Below are 16284 nucleotides of genomic sequence, written 5' to 3' on the forward strand. Positions count from 1 at the left end.
TATCCCACTCCTCTGGCTACTTCTCCCTTCATATTTTCCATCCCCATGGATTGTTCCAGCCTCTGTCTGTTATTCAAGTCAGACATACAAGGGCTGTCTTTACACCACCGTTATGCCTCATTTCCAATCAGTGGCCACACCTGTCACTTCTACCCCCAAATACCTTGGTTGCATCCACTTCTCCCCACTTCCAACCCCACCACCTACTCCAAGCCACCATCATCTCCATCTTGGTCTTCTGAAGTAGCTTCCTCACTCGTTTCTCCAGTGCATCCCTTGCCTCTACCAGTCTGTCCTTCATGCTATGGCTGGAGTGGTGTTTGAGAAAGGCCAAGATGCTCCTGTCCCTCCCCTGCCCAACATCCTCCGGTGGCCTCCCCTCACTGCTGAGACAGAGAAATTTACCTTGGCCCCAGGTCCTGCATGGTCTTTCTTGACCACCTCTCCAACCTGATCTCATATCACTTTCCTTGTGGTTCACTTTTCCTCTGTGCTCCATCACACTGACCAGCTTCTTTAGTTTTTTGAACGTGTTATGTTCCCTCCTGCCCCAGGACCTTTGCACTTGCTGCTTCTTCTTCCTTTCAGTTAGTTAATTCCTACTCATCTTTCAGATCTCCATCCAAACAATGGTTTCTCAGGGAAGTCTTCACTCATCCCTAGACCAGGTCTGGTGTCCCTATGAACTTCTGCAACACCATTTAGCTTTCCTTCACTGTGTCTATTGTACCTTTTAATCATACAATTATGTGTCAGATTGTTTGAATAGTGGTCCTTTTTTTAAAACCACTTAACTGTAAGCCTCAAGAGGGAGAGACAGTGTCTGTTTTTTTTTTCCCTGAGGACTGTGTCCTCAGTCCCAGGAGAAGAGGAGTCCATAATCATTGTCAAATGAAATAATAAATGAATGAATGCTTAAAGATCTTTTAAGACAAAAATGGGGAACTGGAAGATAGTTTCAATACTATGGAAAACTCAGTAAGAAAACATGTATTTGTTTGATATTTGGATAGGATGGTTAAAAAGTTATTTATTTATTTGTTATGGAAAAACTCAGATAAACTTTGTGAGGTCACCTCTTCTTGGTACCACTTCCTAACTGAACTGTGAAGGGGCTTCCACACTCCAGATGGAGGGCTGTGATGGGGGAATTACAGACTGTGAGCTCCAGGGATGGGGACTGAGTCTTCATCTCTTTAATTCATCTCTAATGTTCAGTACAATGTCGACCGAGCAGGTATTTAGCAAATATCAATGATGACACACACTGCTAATTGCTTTCCGAGAACAGTTCCTTTGCTTGCTAAGAAAACCCTGACTTTGGTTGGGGACTCAAAGTGCCCGGTCTCAGGTGATGGCTCACGGTCTGTTGAAGCCTAGCACGGGTAGTTTGTTCCCTTTTCCCTGATACTGGAAACATTTTGCAGTCTGCCTTGTAGCTAGGGGCGGCCACGTGGTTCCCTTCTGGCTAAGGAGACATAAGGTCCTTCTAAGAAGATTTTCTTCACTGGTGACAGGTGAGAGACACATCAAGAAAAGTCCCGCTGACATAGCCTACCCCCATTTTTCTCCTGGAGTTTGAACTTGGTCATGATGCCTAAAGCTGTAACAGCCATCCTGTGACCATGAGGCTCCAAGGGCACAAAGCCACAGCCTTGAGAAGGTGGATCATTTGGATAAAAAGATTCTGGGTCGTCAGTTGTATCACTGAGCTTTTGCACCAGCCCTTGCCGGCTCCCTCTGAATTTCCTGTTATGTATGTCTTGAGTGCATAAACCACGAATAGTCAGGCTTTCCGTTATGCACAGCTGAGAGCGCCCTTAATCAATATATTTATTTAAAATTTCTTTTTAAAACAATTAATTAAAAATTTAATTGAAGTATAGTTGATTTACAGTGTTTCAGATATACAGCAAAATGATTCAGTTATACATACATACATACATATATATTTTTTTTCAGATTCTTTTCCATTATAGGTTATTATAAAATATCGAATACAGTTCCTTGTGCTATACAGTAGGTCCTTGTTGTTTATCTATTTTATATATAGTAGTGTGTATCTGTTAAACCCCAATCCCCAATTTATCCCTCCCCCACCCCCTTTCCCCTTTGGTAATAAGTTTGTTTTCTATGTGGGTCTATTTCTGTTTTGTAAATAAGTTCATTTGTATCATTTTTTTTTAGATTCCACATATAAGTGATATCATATGATATTTGTCTTTCTCTGTCTGATTTACTTCACTTAGTATGACAATCTCTAGGTCCCTCCATGTTGCTACAAATGGCATAATTTCATTCTTTTTTATGGCTGAGTAATATTCCATTGTGTATATGTACCACATCTTCTTTATCCATTCATCTGTTGATGGATGTTTAGGTTGCTTCCATAAAAATTTTTTTATTTTGAAATCATTTCAAGCTTACAGAAGAGTAGTAAGACAAAGAACTTTCATTTACCCTTTACCCAGATGCACCAATTGTTCTTGCCCATGTCTCTACTGCATATATGGCCTGATCTGATCTGATCTGTTATAGATCCTCTCCTGGAGCATGTGAAGTTTAGTTTTGGCATCTGGCTCCTTTTCCCTTAAACATTTCAGCAGGTATTCTCTAAGAACAAGGGAGGTCCAGTGATCAAATTCAGGAAATTTAAGGTTGCTGCCATCCAACTGTCTTAATTGTCAATAATTGTTGATTGTCAATGGTCTACTTGTCAATGATTGTCTAATGTAGTGTCCACATGAACATTTTGCCAACTGTCGCAATAACATCTTTTAAAGGGTCTCCCCTGATCCCTGGCATGCTTCCACGGTCTTCTTTAATCTGGAACAGTCCCTTGGCCCTTCTTTGTCTGTTGTGACATTGATACTTCTGAAGAGTTCAGGTCAAGGTCCCCAATGTGGGTTTGTCTGATGTTTCCTCGGGGAGCAGGGATGCTACATAAAGATGCTGTGTCCTTGGTGCATCACATCGAGGGCCACTTGGTGTCTGTTTGTCCCACTCCTGGGGGTATTAACTTTGTTCACCTCATTAAGGTTTCTCAACAGTGAAGTCACCATTTTTTCTCTTTGTAATTAATAAATAATACGAGTGGAGGTGCTTTGAGACAATGCAAATATCCTGTTCCTCTCCAAACTTTTACTTAGTGATGATTCTTGTCTAAATCAATTATTACTATTATGGTTATATGATTTTATTTTCTTCTTTTTTCAATTTTTTATTGAAGTAGAGTTGATTTACAATATTGTGTTAATTTCTGCTGTACAGCAAAGTGACTCAGTTATACACATATATACATTCTTTTTCATATTCTTTTCCATTATGGTTTATCCCAGGAGATTGAATTTGGTTTCCTGTGCTATAGAGCAGGATCTTGTTTATCCATTCTATGTGTAATAGTTTGCATCTACTAACCTCAAACTCCCAGTGCATCCCTCCCTCCCATCCACTCCCCCTTGGCAACCACAAGTCTGTTCTCTATGTCTGTGAGCCTAATTCTGTTTCGTAGATAAGTTCATTTGTGCCATATTTTAGATTCCAGATATAAGTGATATCATATGGTATTTGTCTTTCTCTTTCTGACTTACTTCACTTAGTATGATAATCTGTTGCATCCATGTTGCTGCAAATGACATTATTTTATTCTTTTTTATGGCTGAGTAGTATTCCATTGTATATATATGTACCACATCTTCTTTATCCATTCAAAAGATGTGATTTTCTAATTCTCTTATTCCTTTGATGTTTATTTATTTTATTTTATTTTTTCTTAGCCAATGGCTTGTTTTTTAAAAAATTTTCTTTTCTTTCTTTATTTTTTAACATCTTTATTGGAGTGTAATTGCTTTACAATGGTGTGTTAGTTTCTGCTTTATAACAAAGTGAATCAGCTATACATTTACATATATCCCCATATCTCCTCCCTCTTGTGTCTCCCTCCCACCCTCCCTATCCCTCCCCTCTAGGTGGTCACAAAGCACCGAGCTGATCTCCCTGTGCTATGTGGCTGCTTCCCACTAGCTATTTTACATTTAGTAGTGTATATATGTCCATGCCACTCTCTCACTTCGTCCCAGCTTACCCATCCCCCTCCCTGTGTCCTCAAGTCCATTCTCTACGTCTGTGTCTATTTTCCTGTCCTGCCCCTAGGTTCTTCAGAACCATTTTTTTTTTTTAGATTCCATATATATGTGTTAGCATACAGTATTTGTTTTTCTCTTTCTGACTTCACTCTGTATGACAGACTCTACGTCCATCCACCTCACTACAAATAACTCAGTTTCGTTTTTTTTATGGCTGAGTAATATTCCATTGTATGTATGTGCCACATCTTCTTTATCCATTCATCTGTCAATGGACACTTAGGTTGCTTCCATGTCCTGGCTATTGTAAATAGAGCTGCAATGAACGTTGTGGTACATAACTCTTTGAATTATGGTTTTCTCGGAGTATTACCCAGTAGTGGGATTGCTGGGTCATGTGGTAGTTCTATTTTTAGTTTTTAAAAGAACCTCCATACTGTTCTCCACTTTTCATGTTTATTAATTGTCATTCTACTGTAAGGAAGCCTCCTTCCCCTTCCCTCCCTCCCTTCCTTCCTTCCTTCCATCCTTCCTTCCTTCCTTCTTCCCTCTCTCCCCCTCTTCTTCCTTCCCTCCTTTTTATTCTTATCACTATGGATTCATGGATTTTCGTTTTATTCAATAGGTTATAATCCATTATTATTATCAACTCTGATGCTCACATTGTCCCAGGTTTAGCAAGTGGGAGCCCCTTCAACTTGGTTGCTGTGCCCTTTTCACGTGTCTCCATCATTCTTTGAGCACTCTCTTGTTTTCTGGTACCACAAGATGTCCCAGGATTGTGTGGTACCTTCTCTGCCCAGCTCTGGCATCAGCCATTTCTCTGAGTCCTTTTGGTGAAGGCTGGTATTTATAAACCAAGATCTGGGTACCCTGTGGGTACTGAGCAACATTTAGTCTGAAGCCATGAGAAATGGAGCAACACTTACTCATCTGTGTATTAGTCATGCTAACTAGCGTGACCTGGAGAAAGAAGCATATGTGTCACTCATGGAGAGTCTGATGCAGATTAGTGGATCCTGGGAGAGTCCATCTTTGCAGCCCTGACGTCCCTGCACGAGGTCATTGCTGAAGAGAAGGCCGAGGAGTCATGCCCGTTCTTAAGGTACTTCCAGCAAGGAAGTCTGCATCACTTTTGCTCACGCTGCCATTTGCCAGAAGTCCAAGGGAGTCTGGGCAGCACAAGGAACACACAGTTAGTTGGTGCGCCCTTACCCCTTCTAACCACAGTATGTTCATTCATGCAACAAATGTCAACTCGGTTCCTCATAGCCAAGCTGACTCCAAGAGGCTGAGATGACTTCACCTCAGGTGGTTTACAGCAGGGGGAGAAAGGTAAGTAAACAGTAAGCGAACAGACCATCACATGACAGTGGGCTTGCGCACTGTAGCAGGGGTAGGTGCTGTGTGTTGCGCCGACACTGAATGGTTACCTCCCTGGAGACTTGAGGAAGACCCATCTGGGTGGTCCATTGGCACTGGGTTTGAAACGTGAATGGGAGTTCGCTCCCACTCAGAAAAGGGTGGGGACATCTCAGGCAGAGGAGAGAGCCAGGGCAAGGGCAGAAGACCTGAAAGAACTAGGCATGCCGGGAGAAGAGGGAACAATTTGAGGTGGGTAGAAGGTGGGGTCTACTGGGAAAGGCTTGGGAGGCAAGGGATGAGGCTGATAACCAGGTGGGAAGGGCTGTGCTAAGAAGTTTGGAATTAACAGATTAACTTTTGTTAGTTGGGTGAATAATTAATAGTGTGGGTCACAAGGCATCGTGGGATGTGTTTAAGCTGATGAAAGACATCTCATCTGTGTTTTAGGAGGATCATCTCGACGGTAGAGCACCAGATGGAGGGTAGAGAAGACATCAAGACACACGGACCTGTTGGGAGGCTCTGGCAGCCGTGTAGGCATGAAGCAATGAGGACCTGAACTGGGGGTAGCAGAGGGGACAGATAGAAGGGGTTGGCTGTTGGAGCCATTTGAGAACAATGAAACCATAGTGGTTTCCTTTATTGCAGACCGTGTGGTTGATATTATTTGCTCACAATTGTTCCTGGCCTCCTCACATTGCCGTGGCTTCCCTGTGGACAGGGCGTCGTTCTTGCTCGCCCACTGACCTGCTTTGGTCCTGGATGCATGAGTTGAGTTAACATATGCACCATCCAACCAGAAGCTCCAAGTATGTGCATGGCTGGGGCAACCCTCTTGGCTCCCACCCTGCATCCCAAGAAGGCAAGCCCCAGGGGTATCAGTGGCCTGGGAATGAGGGAGTGGAGGAGCAAACTGAACCTGACCCACATTTTGGGGCAAAGCTTCCCCAGCTGACCACAGACCATTAGCGACAAATAAAAGTTCGTTATTTTAAGCCACTGAGATCCTGGGGCTGTTTGTTACACAGCATTATGGTAACAAAACCTGACTAATACAGGAGCTTACCATTTCCTAAGTACGGCATGTTGTTTACTGGTAATATCTCTGCATAGTAGGTATTGGTGTTACCATTTTAAAGATGAGGAAACTGAGGCTCAGAGAAGTTAAGTAACTTGCTCAAGGTCCCACAGCTAGTAAGTCAGAGAAGAGGGATTTGAACATGGGACTGTCTGACTTGCAAACCCCTCTTCCATTCTCTATCTATGTGAATATGCTAACTTCTGGGATAGCTATTTTTTCCTGCCAGAAATGGCTGCTTTCAGCTTCCTGTGTTTCTGAGTTGGGAGAGGGGTGGGGGCCTGGGGACCAGCCTTTGGGTTTGGAGAGGCCTCCAGGTCACCATCAGTGGATGTGTGCTTGAGGGGGCTTCTCCAGCCTCAGGGATGGAGGCTGATGTTTCATCTCTACCTTTCTGCCTGGGTTCCGCTGAGCCAAGCTGAGTACATTGACAGCCTGGGTGTATCCTATAGCCAAGGAACTAAGCCTGTCTTGGTGTAAAACAGAGTTGACTCTTTTGATATCATCAACGGTGGCGGTGGCAGCGGCAGCAGCAGCTGCAAAATCCTGGCTGTTGGCCCACTGATTTAGCCATTTGTCTCAGCAACGAATCCAACTGAAAATATATCTTCAGAAAAAGAAGGATCAATGAGTTTAAATAGAGGACTGTTTGCTAACCGGATTAGGAAAACCCCCTTTGTGCTAAAATGTTCTAAGTAAATCCTCTTAGTACAATTTTGCAGGAGCCAAAAGTGTGAGAGGATCACTTACTTGCTGTCATCTTCTGAGGGCAGGGCTCTAGCTGGGATAAAATAAGAGAAGGAATTTATTAGCTCCTTAGTTGGCTAGAGTCTGTGCAGATGTGGCTGGGTTCGGAGGCTGACCAAGAGACTCCTTGGTTTTCGGTTGTTAACCAGCTCTTTTGAAGTATGTGGGAAAGAGCTTGGGTGAGAGAGGACAGCCACTACTTACACAAAACCATCATCCCTACCAGGCAGCCTGCTCCCTGTGAAGATGGAAGACACAGGGGCTGTAGCACCCTGGCAGCGTATTAAGTTACTTTGCTTGCCCAGGGTCTTATGGATAGAGAGAAAACTCTCAGTTTCCAAAAATGATGAGAAACCTGATATTTTGGATAACAGAGGAAAGAGTCTTGGGGTTCTGAAATCTGTCCTTTCACACACGAAGCTTCATGCCTCTGAGCCTTTGCACATGCTGTTCCCTCTGCAAGGAATGCCCTTCCAATCCCAGAATGCTGGTGGACTCCGTTCAACACTCCAGCTTGAGTGTCCTCTCTTCTGTGCTGCCCTTCCCCGTGCTGCCCACCCAAACGGGCAGTTCATTCCCCTGTTCTCAGGTCACCACTGAACTTGTTTATTCCCTGCTCTGGGCAGGGCTTTTTCAGTCGTAGGTGACAACTGAAACTCAACTCAGATACGTGTTAGCAAAAGGCTTTTGTAACTGCAAAGAGCAGGGTAGAGGCTCAAAGGTGTCATTCTCTCTCACGCACTCTCTCTCTTTCCTCTTCCTTTTCCCCTTCCCCTCCTTCTTCCTCCTCCACCACCTTCTCCTTCTTCGGGAATGTAAGCCCCAGGAGGACAGGAATGTATATTTGATTCTTCTTCTTCTTCTTCTTTTTTTTTTTTTTTCAGTACGCGGGCCTCTCACTGTTGTGGCCTCTCCCGTTATGGAGCACAGGCTCCGGACGCGCAGGCTCAGCGGCCATGGCTCACGGGCCCAGCAGCTCCGCAGCATGTGGGATCTTCCCGGACCGGGGCATGAACCCGTGTCCCCTGCATCGGCAGATGGCCTCTCAACCACTGCGCCACCAGGGAAGCCCTTGATTCTTCTTGTATCCCCCAGCTTAGGGCAGAGCCTGGGACGTAGTTACATTTGAGCCTGGCTCAAACATCAATTTTGTGTTAATTAGAAAAAGATGCCCCTTTCTCAATATAATTTACTGCCTTTTGCTGGAAGTTTTAAATAAACACTATACAAACCTACCCTGGCTATGACTTGTATACCCCATACAGCCTCCCCTCCATCTCCCACATAGTAGGTCCTTAATAAATGCTTGCTGGATGAATGAATGGATGAAATTCAGGGAGTCAGAACTATCTGAAAAACCAATGCAGAACTGTGTGGTGAGCTTGTGTGTACCTTTGCTGATTGAATTGTCCATTAGTGTCAGAGTGTTGGGCACAGAGCCCCCCCTTTTATTATTCCTCCACCAACGAAGATTTGTCAAGCACCCACTCATTGTGTTGGTTTGGGGAATTCAGACACAAATAAGATGCAGTTTGTTGATTTAAGAAGTTCAGAGGCTAGAGGGTCAGATAGCCATGTAAATGAATGGTGACAATATAGTGTCACGATTGCTGCCTATGAGCCAACCCAGGGCTCCACTGGAGCTCAGGATACTGACTCAGTCCAGAAGAGCCAGGAAGGCTTCCTGGAGGGGTGCAGTTTAAGTCAGATCTAAAAGGAGGGAAAGGTACTAACACTGGTAAGTGCTGCAGACAACATATAAAGCCATGATCCGTGTGTTTCAGCCTCCAAGCAGTGTTATGTTCAAGAAGATAATTTCTTAACTCAAACTTTTCTTGCATTTCTTAAGTTCTGGGAAGGCAGCAGGTAATACTTCTCTAAAATTCCCTGTCCCTTCCCATCCACTTTCCTACAGACCCCAGTTCCCTCACCTCATTCACATCAAACTTCCCTGGGAAACCCCACCTTGAGCTTTCAATCCCTTTCCCACTTTTCTCCTTCTGCTCTTTATTATGAAGACAAACATAATCTCTTCCTCTGGGACCATTCCTTCTTCCTCCAGCCTCTCAGGTCCAATAATGCATCCACTTTCTGACTCTCTTTCACAAAACTCAGGGCAGAAATATCCTTGGAGAGCAGCCCAGGGTGAGGAACTGCCCCGGTACAGCCAGAGGAAAAAGGGAGGCTCAGAGTTACTCATACAGGAATGAATTTGGTATTATAACATTTATCTTTTAAACTACTATGATCAACCCATTTTGAAGATGAGAAAACTGAGGCTCAGAGAGATCAAATAACTTGCCCAAGATCCCACAGCTAGTAAATACCTGCTCCTGCCTGCCATGCTTTCCTTCTCTTATCTTCTCTTTTGCCTTCTTAACTGTGATTTCAACCCAAAGAGAGATTTCCCCAGGGAAGTCTTCTCTAGACATTTTGTCTTGGTCAAACCAACCTATTGTACACTTTCATAAGGTTGTGTACTTTTCCTTCATAGCACTTGTCACAGTTGTAATCATACATTTCTCTGGGTGATTCTTGTATTAAAGCCTCTCTCCAACACTAGACTATAACCTTGTGGAGAGAAAGGGCAATATATATATATTTATATACCCTTGTATTCCCAGCAAACAAAACAGCATCTGGGACATAATAGGTGCTCAATAAATATTTGCTGAATAAGTGAATAAGAAGCTGAAATTCAAACCCCTGTCTCTAAAACCCAAGTTCTTTGCTAACGTCATGTGTTGGTGTTCCCCAGGAGGACAAAATGGGAGGGAGGTCATTTCAGGGTGAAGAATTACCATTTGACTCGTTAGGGAAATTACAATTTGTGTGTGTGTGTGTGTGTGTGTGTGTGTGTGTGTGTGTGTGTATGTGTGTTGATAGTGGTTTGAATCCAGGCTGCATATAGAGGAGCAGCAGTAGAAGCTGGGGCACTGAGCAAGGGCACAATGATTAAAAGACTTAAAAGACCTCGCTTGCCTCAGGATCAAGGATCACAGGGAGCTACTGAGAGTTTTTCATCTGGGGAGAGGCATGACCATAGTTAGATTTGAGAAAGTTCACTCTGCCTGCCACTGAGTGGAGGGCGGACAGAACCTGGAGGCTAGGGTAGTGTCAGTACAAAACACCTTGGAGAAGGAAAAGTCCTGGACAGGGACATCAGTGGAGAGAGGGGTGGTCCAGCTCCTAGGAGATGGGGAGAGACAGGTGTAAGTGTGACTCCCCCGTTTTAGGCATAGACACCTGGACAGGTGGTCTTGTCATCTCTGGCAGCATAAAGCACTGAAGGGGGAGATGGTTTGCGGTGGGAGAGGCTGCGTAGGGCTGAGCAGGCTGGGTCTGAGAAGTTGCTTCACTTGCAGCTGTTGGACCAAGGTACAGGGGGGGCTCAGGGCGAATGGGGCAGGTGGGTCAGAGTGCAGAGAGAGACTAGGGAGGAGTTGAGAGTCCAGCCCCCATTTCTAGACCCCAACACAGGGTGGGTGTATAGGTCAGCGGGTCTCAGATAAGCCTGAGCAGCGTGCTGCCGCCTCCTCCATTTCTCGCCAGCTGCCTTCCACTGAGCTTAACACCGCAGAGAGACCCGGGGACTCACAAGCGCAGCTGTCAGCTGGGAGGGAGGTAAGATCCAGGAACACTGCCCTCCCTCTCCAGTGTCTCCCCACCGTTCTTTTTTAAGAATTTGGGCTTTGGGCCACCTATTCAAGCCTCAGATTCCTCATCTGTTAAGCATGAGATAGGAATCCATCCCTGTAAAGAGAAAGACTGAATGCACCCTGCAGGGAGAAGGCACCTGGCTGGGGCTCTTCCTCACCTGCTGGGTTCATCCAAAATTATTCTCCAAAGGAAAAGCCGTGTAAGGATTGGGGGTGGGGAATAGGCTTTCCCAAGAGGTCAGGTCAAGTCCCAATCTTAGGATGGATGTTCCGGGGGAGGCTGGGAGGAGATGTTCCCAGGAGACACCACCTCCTGGCTTCACTGAACCCTTACACCACCCGATGGAGAAGGAAGGAATCGTTTACCCCATTTTGTGGACGAGAAAACCAAGGCCCAAGGAAGTTAAGGAGGACTCTTAAGGTCACACAGCCAGTCCAGAGTGGGACTTAAGTCTATGAGAAATCCAAGGCCATCCTCTTGACCCTACAAACGCCCTTTCCCAGTCTAGAAGCCAGTGATTCTTCCCATTCCTACTCCACCTCCTTGTTCCCCAAAAGTGCCCAGGGCACCAGGGCTGGGCCAGGCACCTCTTCGGCTTCCTGGGGCGCTGGTCTGGGTCTTCAGAGGGCCGGGGTCTGGTACTAGAGCGCCTCTCAAACCTACGGGTTTGCCCCCAAACTCGCAGCTTGAAGAGTGAGGGCGCCAAGGCATAGGTGGGGCGGGTAGGCAGGAGATTGGGGAGTGCGGTGGCGGGGGGCGGGTGCGGGAGCGCGGGCCCCGGGAGCAGCGAGGAACGGAGGAGGCCGCGCAGCAGCGCTAGCCCGGCGCCGGCCGCTCCCGGCCCCCTCCCCCTCGGTGGTGGCTCGCTCTTCGCTTATCCGGCTCCGAACCAGACGCAGCCGCCGTCGCCGGCTGGCGCACTGCCGGCTCCCGGGAACAGCCCCTCGGGCACCGGCCGCTTCCCGGCACCGGAGGGGCGCAACGCGGCCACAGACCCGGTGGCGGTCGAGGAGGCAAGAGGGGTGCCGGCGCGCCCCGGGGCCCCGGCGCAGCGCACGGTGAGCGCCCCCCGAAGCTCGGGGATCCCTTAGCCGCGGGTCCCGGGGTACCAGCGCCCGGGTACCCGATGGGGCCGCCCGGTGAACGCAGGGCAGAAGTTGGGACCGCGCGCAGCCAGCCTGTGCCGCCGAACCCGATATGCTGCCGCCGGGGCGAAACGGCACCGCCTACCGGGCGCGGTCCCGGCAGCAGAAGCTGGCGCAGGGGGCGCCGTGGGGGCCTCGGAGGGGGCGACGCTGCTGGGGCCAGCGCAAGTGGTCACGGCCGGCCTCCTGACCCTGCTTATCGTCTGGACCCTGCTGGGCAATGTGCTGGTGTGCGCGTCCATCGTGCGCAGTCGCCACCTGCGCGCCAGGATGACCTACGTCTTCATTGTGTCTCTGGCTGTGTCTGACCTCTTCGTGGCGCTGCTGGTCATGCCCTGGAAGGCGGTCGCCGAGGTGGCCGGCTACTGGCCTTTTGGGGCCTTCTGCGACATCTGGGTGGCCTTCGACATCACGTGCTCCACCGCCTCCATCCTGAACATGTGCATCATCAGCGTGGACCGCTCCTGGGCCACCTCCAGGCCCTTCTGCTACGAGTGCAAGATGACGCAGCGTGTGGCCTTGGTCATGGTCGGCCTGGCGTGGACCTTGTCCATCCTCATCTCCTTCATCCCAGTCCAGCTCCACTGGCACAGGGACAAGATGGACTCCTGGGGTGGGGTGGACCCACCATCTAACCTGGTCAACGGGACGCCCTGGGAGGAAGCCGGGGAGCCAGAGGAAGCCCTCCCCTCCCCTTCTAAATGAATAGATTGTTCAGTGACTTATTTGTGTTTGGGCTGATTTTTAAGCAATAAGGTTCAATGTGTGTGTAGCGCTGATGGAAGTGTGTGTGGCTTTCCTGTATCTTGCTTCCTGTGGCCTGTGTTTCTGCAGTTTCTCCTTGCTCTGTGTCTTTGCTACAGCTGAGGAATTCTTCCTGATTTGTTCTGGTGTCGAACAGACACAAATTATGTATTCTATGGGGTGATTATCGTTGCTTTGCCAGATTGGTTTTCAGGATGGCTCCTAGAGAAGCCATGAGAACATCCTTAAAAGCAGGAAAGATTTTGGCTGGGTCTGGAAGCACCCATTTATTTTCTTTACAGTCAGTTTGGCCTTAAAGGTACACACAGGGGCAAGAGAATTTGAAGAGTTTCTGATATCTCAGAATTTAAAAAAATTAGATACACACATCTTGAGTCTGTGCTGAAAGCTGCCTTCATGCCACAACATCAAATATGGACTTCTCAAGCCTGGAATTCCATTTTTTTTTTTCTCATTTGGAATCTTCTTTTTCTAATTACATGACATAAAACAATTCTCCTGGTTCCTAGACAGATGCTATCAGTTCATTGAAAAGATCATATAAAATAATCACCTGGTCCTTCTCGACCTCAAATCTATAATGTTTGAAAGTTACATGGCTTTTGATCTACCGTGTTTTCTGAAGGGCTTTGAAATGTGTGAGTTGATATGCTTTCAAAAGACAAAGCCAGGGCTTCCCTGGTGGCGCAGTGGTCGAGAGTCCGCCTGCCGTTGCAGGGGACACGGGTTCGTGCCCCGGCCCGGGAAGATCCCACATGCTGCGGAGCGGCTGGGCCCATGAGCCATGGCTGCTGAGCCTGCGCGTCCCGAGCCAGTGCTCCACAACGGGAGAGGCCACAACAGTGAGAGGCCCGCGTACCGCAAAAAAAAAAAAACAAAAGACAAAGCCAATTTTTAAATAGGCATTTTCATTTGTAGACAATAGGAAGTGAGGGAACGCATTTTAACTAAAATGCAGGAGCCAGAGATGATATTTGAATGAACTTGAAATTGGAAAATCGACGAAAAAGCCCAATGAATTCCAGTCTTTTTGTTTTTCTTCTGTGCAGTCGGCGCAGCAAAGGGGAGCACTTAGTTCCAGAGCCACTCCAGACCAGAGCATATTATTACCATTAGATCTAAATGTGAGCGTTGTTAATGGAAGCAAATGAAATGTGAATATGTAATTTCGTACAGGTCCCTACTTTGAAGCAGGCTTCTCAAGGATGGTTCAATCAGTTTTGGTCTCTTTAGGGAGAATTTTATTGTCAGTCTCCTGAACAACCAGGTCTTACTCACTGCAAAATGCGCAGTGCCTGACACATAATGCTTAATAAACAGCTACTGAATGAATAACTGACTTTCTGGTATGGTGAGGTTGAAAGCGAATCCTATTTGATACATCAGTTTCCATATATGATTTAGTCAGATTGATATGGGAATCTGAGGTCTAGTGTTCCATTTTTACCTCTTGTGAGCTGATTGCTAAGTGGACCATTAGGGAAACATCAGGGGCAGTGAAAAGCGCCCTGCTCTGAGATTCAGGAGATAGCTGTGTGACCTCGAATGAGTCAACTCACCTCTCTGGGTCTCAGTTTCTGTCTGCCTCTGTAAATTGAAAGACTTATACTAGAGCACAGTTTTCCAAATCGTGTTTCACGATGCAAATATTAGTGGATAGGGTCTAGGGCGAAATAAGTTCGGCAAACCGAGGTACAATATCTGTTTTCTACAGGGCTTCTTAGAACTTTTCCTGTGCATCGTGACTCCCCAAGCAGGAGAGAATTCTGCATTGTTCTCCAGTGTCTTCGACCTTGTGAATACCTGTTTGGTACAATTCCTTATTACTCTCTCTTTGGAGATCACAGTTTCAGGGAACATAGTTTCAGAAACTCTAATTGATCTGAAAAATCTCTAAAATGCAACTCTTCTATTCTAAAAGACAGGTTGTTACAAGAAAAGTTTTTTGGTGGCAAACGTTGTTCTCGGCCCCAGTTCGGATAATTTCTGTGTTAGGAAACATGGGTTATGTGAGGATTTGGGGAATGCCTTCTGCACAATATCACTCATCATTCATTACAATTATTTATACCTACTACATGCTAGGCACTCTTCTAGGAATATAGTTGCCAATTAATTACTCTGAGGTCTGGGAACTTATATTTCAGTGGGAGAGAGACAGCAAACAAACACTATGATACTGTGCTGTACCACAGTGTATTATGCCATCCAGACTCTGAAATGTCATGTCAGGCAGCGATGCTGATGTGACGCAAAATAAAACAGAGGGAGTGGAGTGATGTGGCTGCCATTTGATTTAGGGAAGTCAAGCAAGAGGCATGAAGAAGAGAGACACAGATGGAGAAGGAAGGCTCAGGGCGACACCAGTGTCCAGGGGGAGGAGTGCTCTGGGCAGAGGGAGTGGCCAGTGCAGAGGCCTGGACACGGGAGTGTGTGGGGCGCGCTGGGAGAGAGAAGGGTGGCCGGTGTGGGTACAGGGCTGTGGAGGGTTAATGCTAACAGCAAAGGCAGGCACTGTAGAGACTCATTCTGTGCCCGGGCTGCGCATGTACGGATTCATTTAATCCTTGCAACCCTGCAAGGCAGGCACTTTTGTTACCCCCATTTTACAGATGGGGGAGTGAAGGCACTGGGAAGCTAAGTAACTAGCCCTGGGTCACATAGCTCGTGAGTGGCCAAGCTGGACTTGAACCGGAGAGCCTGCCCATTGCGTCTTCCTTATCTGCCCTGAGGTGGTGAGAGGGGCTGCTGAGGCATGGCACTCAGCAAACGCACTGATGCCTGTATCAGAATACTCCTCGCTCATCTGTTCATTAGCTGGTTAACTGACGCATTCCTATATGCTTGTGTAAGCTGATGTTCATTGTGTCCCTGCCCTGGTGCTCCTTTGTGTTTGGAGGGGAGGCAGCAGTGAAAAAAGGAGCCCATATTTTGGCCAGGTACTTTCCTAATCCCTATTTGATCCTCACATTAACCACATGTACTACTATTTTTCCATTTTACGGATGCAAACACTGAGGCACAGAGAGGTTAAGTTGGTTTTCCAAGGTTAGATGACTAGTAAGTGGTGGAACCAGGGTTTTTACCTAGGCCTGTGGTTCTCAATGGAGACAATTTTCTCTCCCAGGGGACATTTGGCCGTGTCTGGAGACATTTTTTGGTTGCCACAATTGAGTGTGAGGTGCTCCCGCTGAGGAGATAGATGGGCCCCAGGCTGAGCAGCTGGAGTCGGTCCCCTGTGGACAGATACTCCAAGATGAAGATAATAGCTGGAGCAAGAGGTGCTGAGCCCTGCCCAGATAAGAGATAAAGAGACCACGGATTTCTCATTCTCGAGGTCAAGGAGACCCTCAAGGCTACACATGCACAGAAAGGCTCCTCGGGGGCCAAAATGTGGGGGTGTCATCCCATAGTAGGTGATGTCAACTTAACCATAGGC

General features: G+C 47.0%; 1 protein-coding gene across 1 annotated transcript; it reads left to right on the forward strand.

The window, feature by feature from the left end:
- The first annotated feature begins 12069 nt into the window (after nucleotides 1-12069).
- DRD5 (dopamine receptor D5) lies at nucleotides 12070-12831 on the forward strand. The gene is given in 2 exon segments (XM_022567155.2): nucleotides 12070-12193; nucleotides 12196-12831. Coding segments are annotated over 2 exon segments (651 nt in total). The 5' UTR covers nucleotides 12070-12132; the 3' UTR covers nucleotides 12786-12831.
- The last annotated feature ends 3453 nt before the right edge of the window (nucleotides 12832-16284 follow it).

This window comes from Delphinapterus leucas, chromosome 5, assembly GCF_059928025.1.
Source record: "Delphinapterus leucas isolate spDelLeu-1000000601 "Yukka" chromosome 5, BTC_Dleu_Yukka2, whole genome shotgun sequence".
Lineage (NCBI taxonomy): Eukaryota > Metazoa > Chordata > Mammalia > Artiodactyla > Monodontidae > Delphinapterus > Delphinapterus leucas.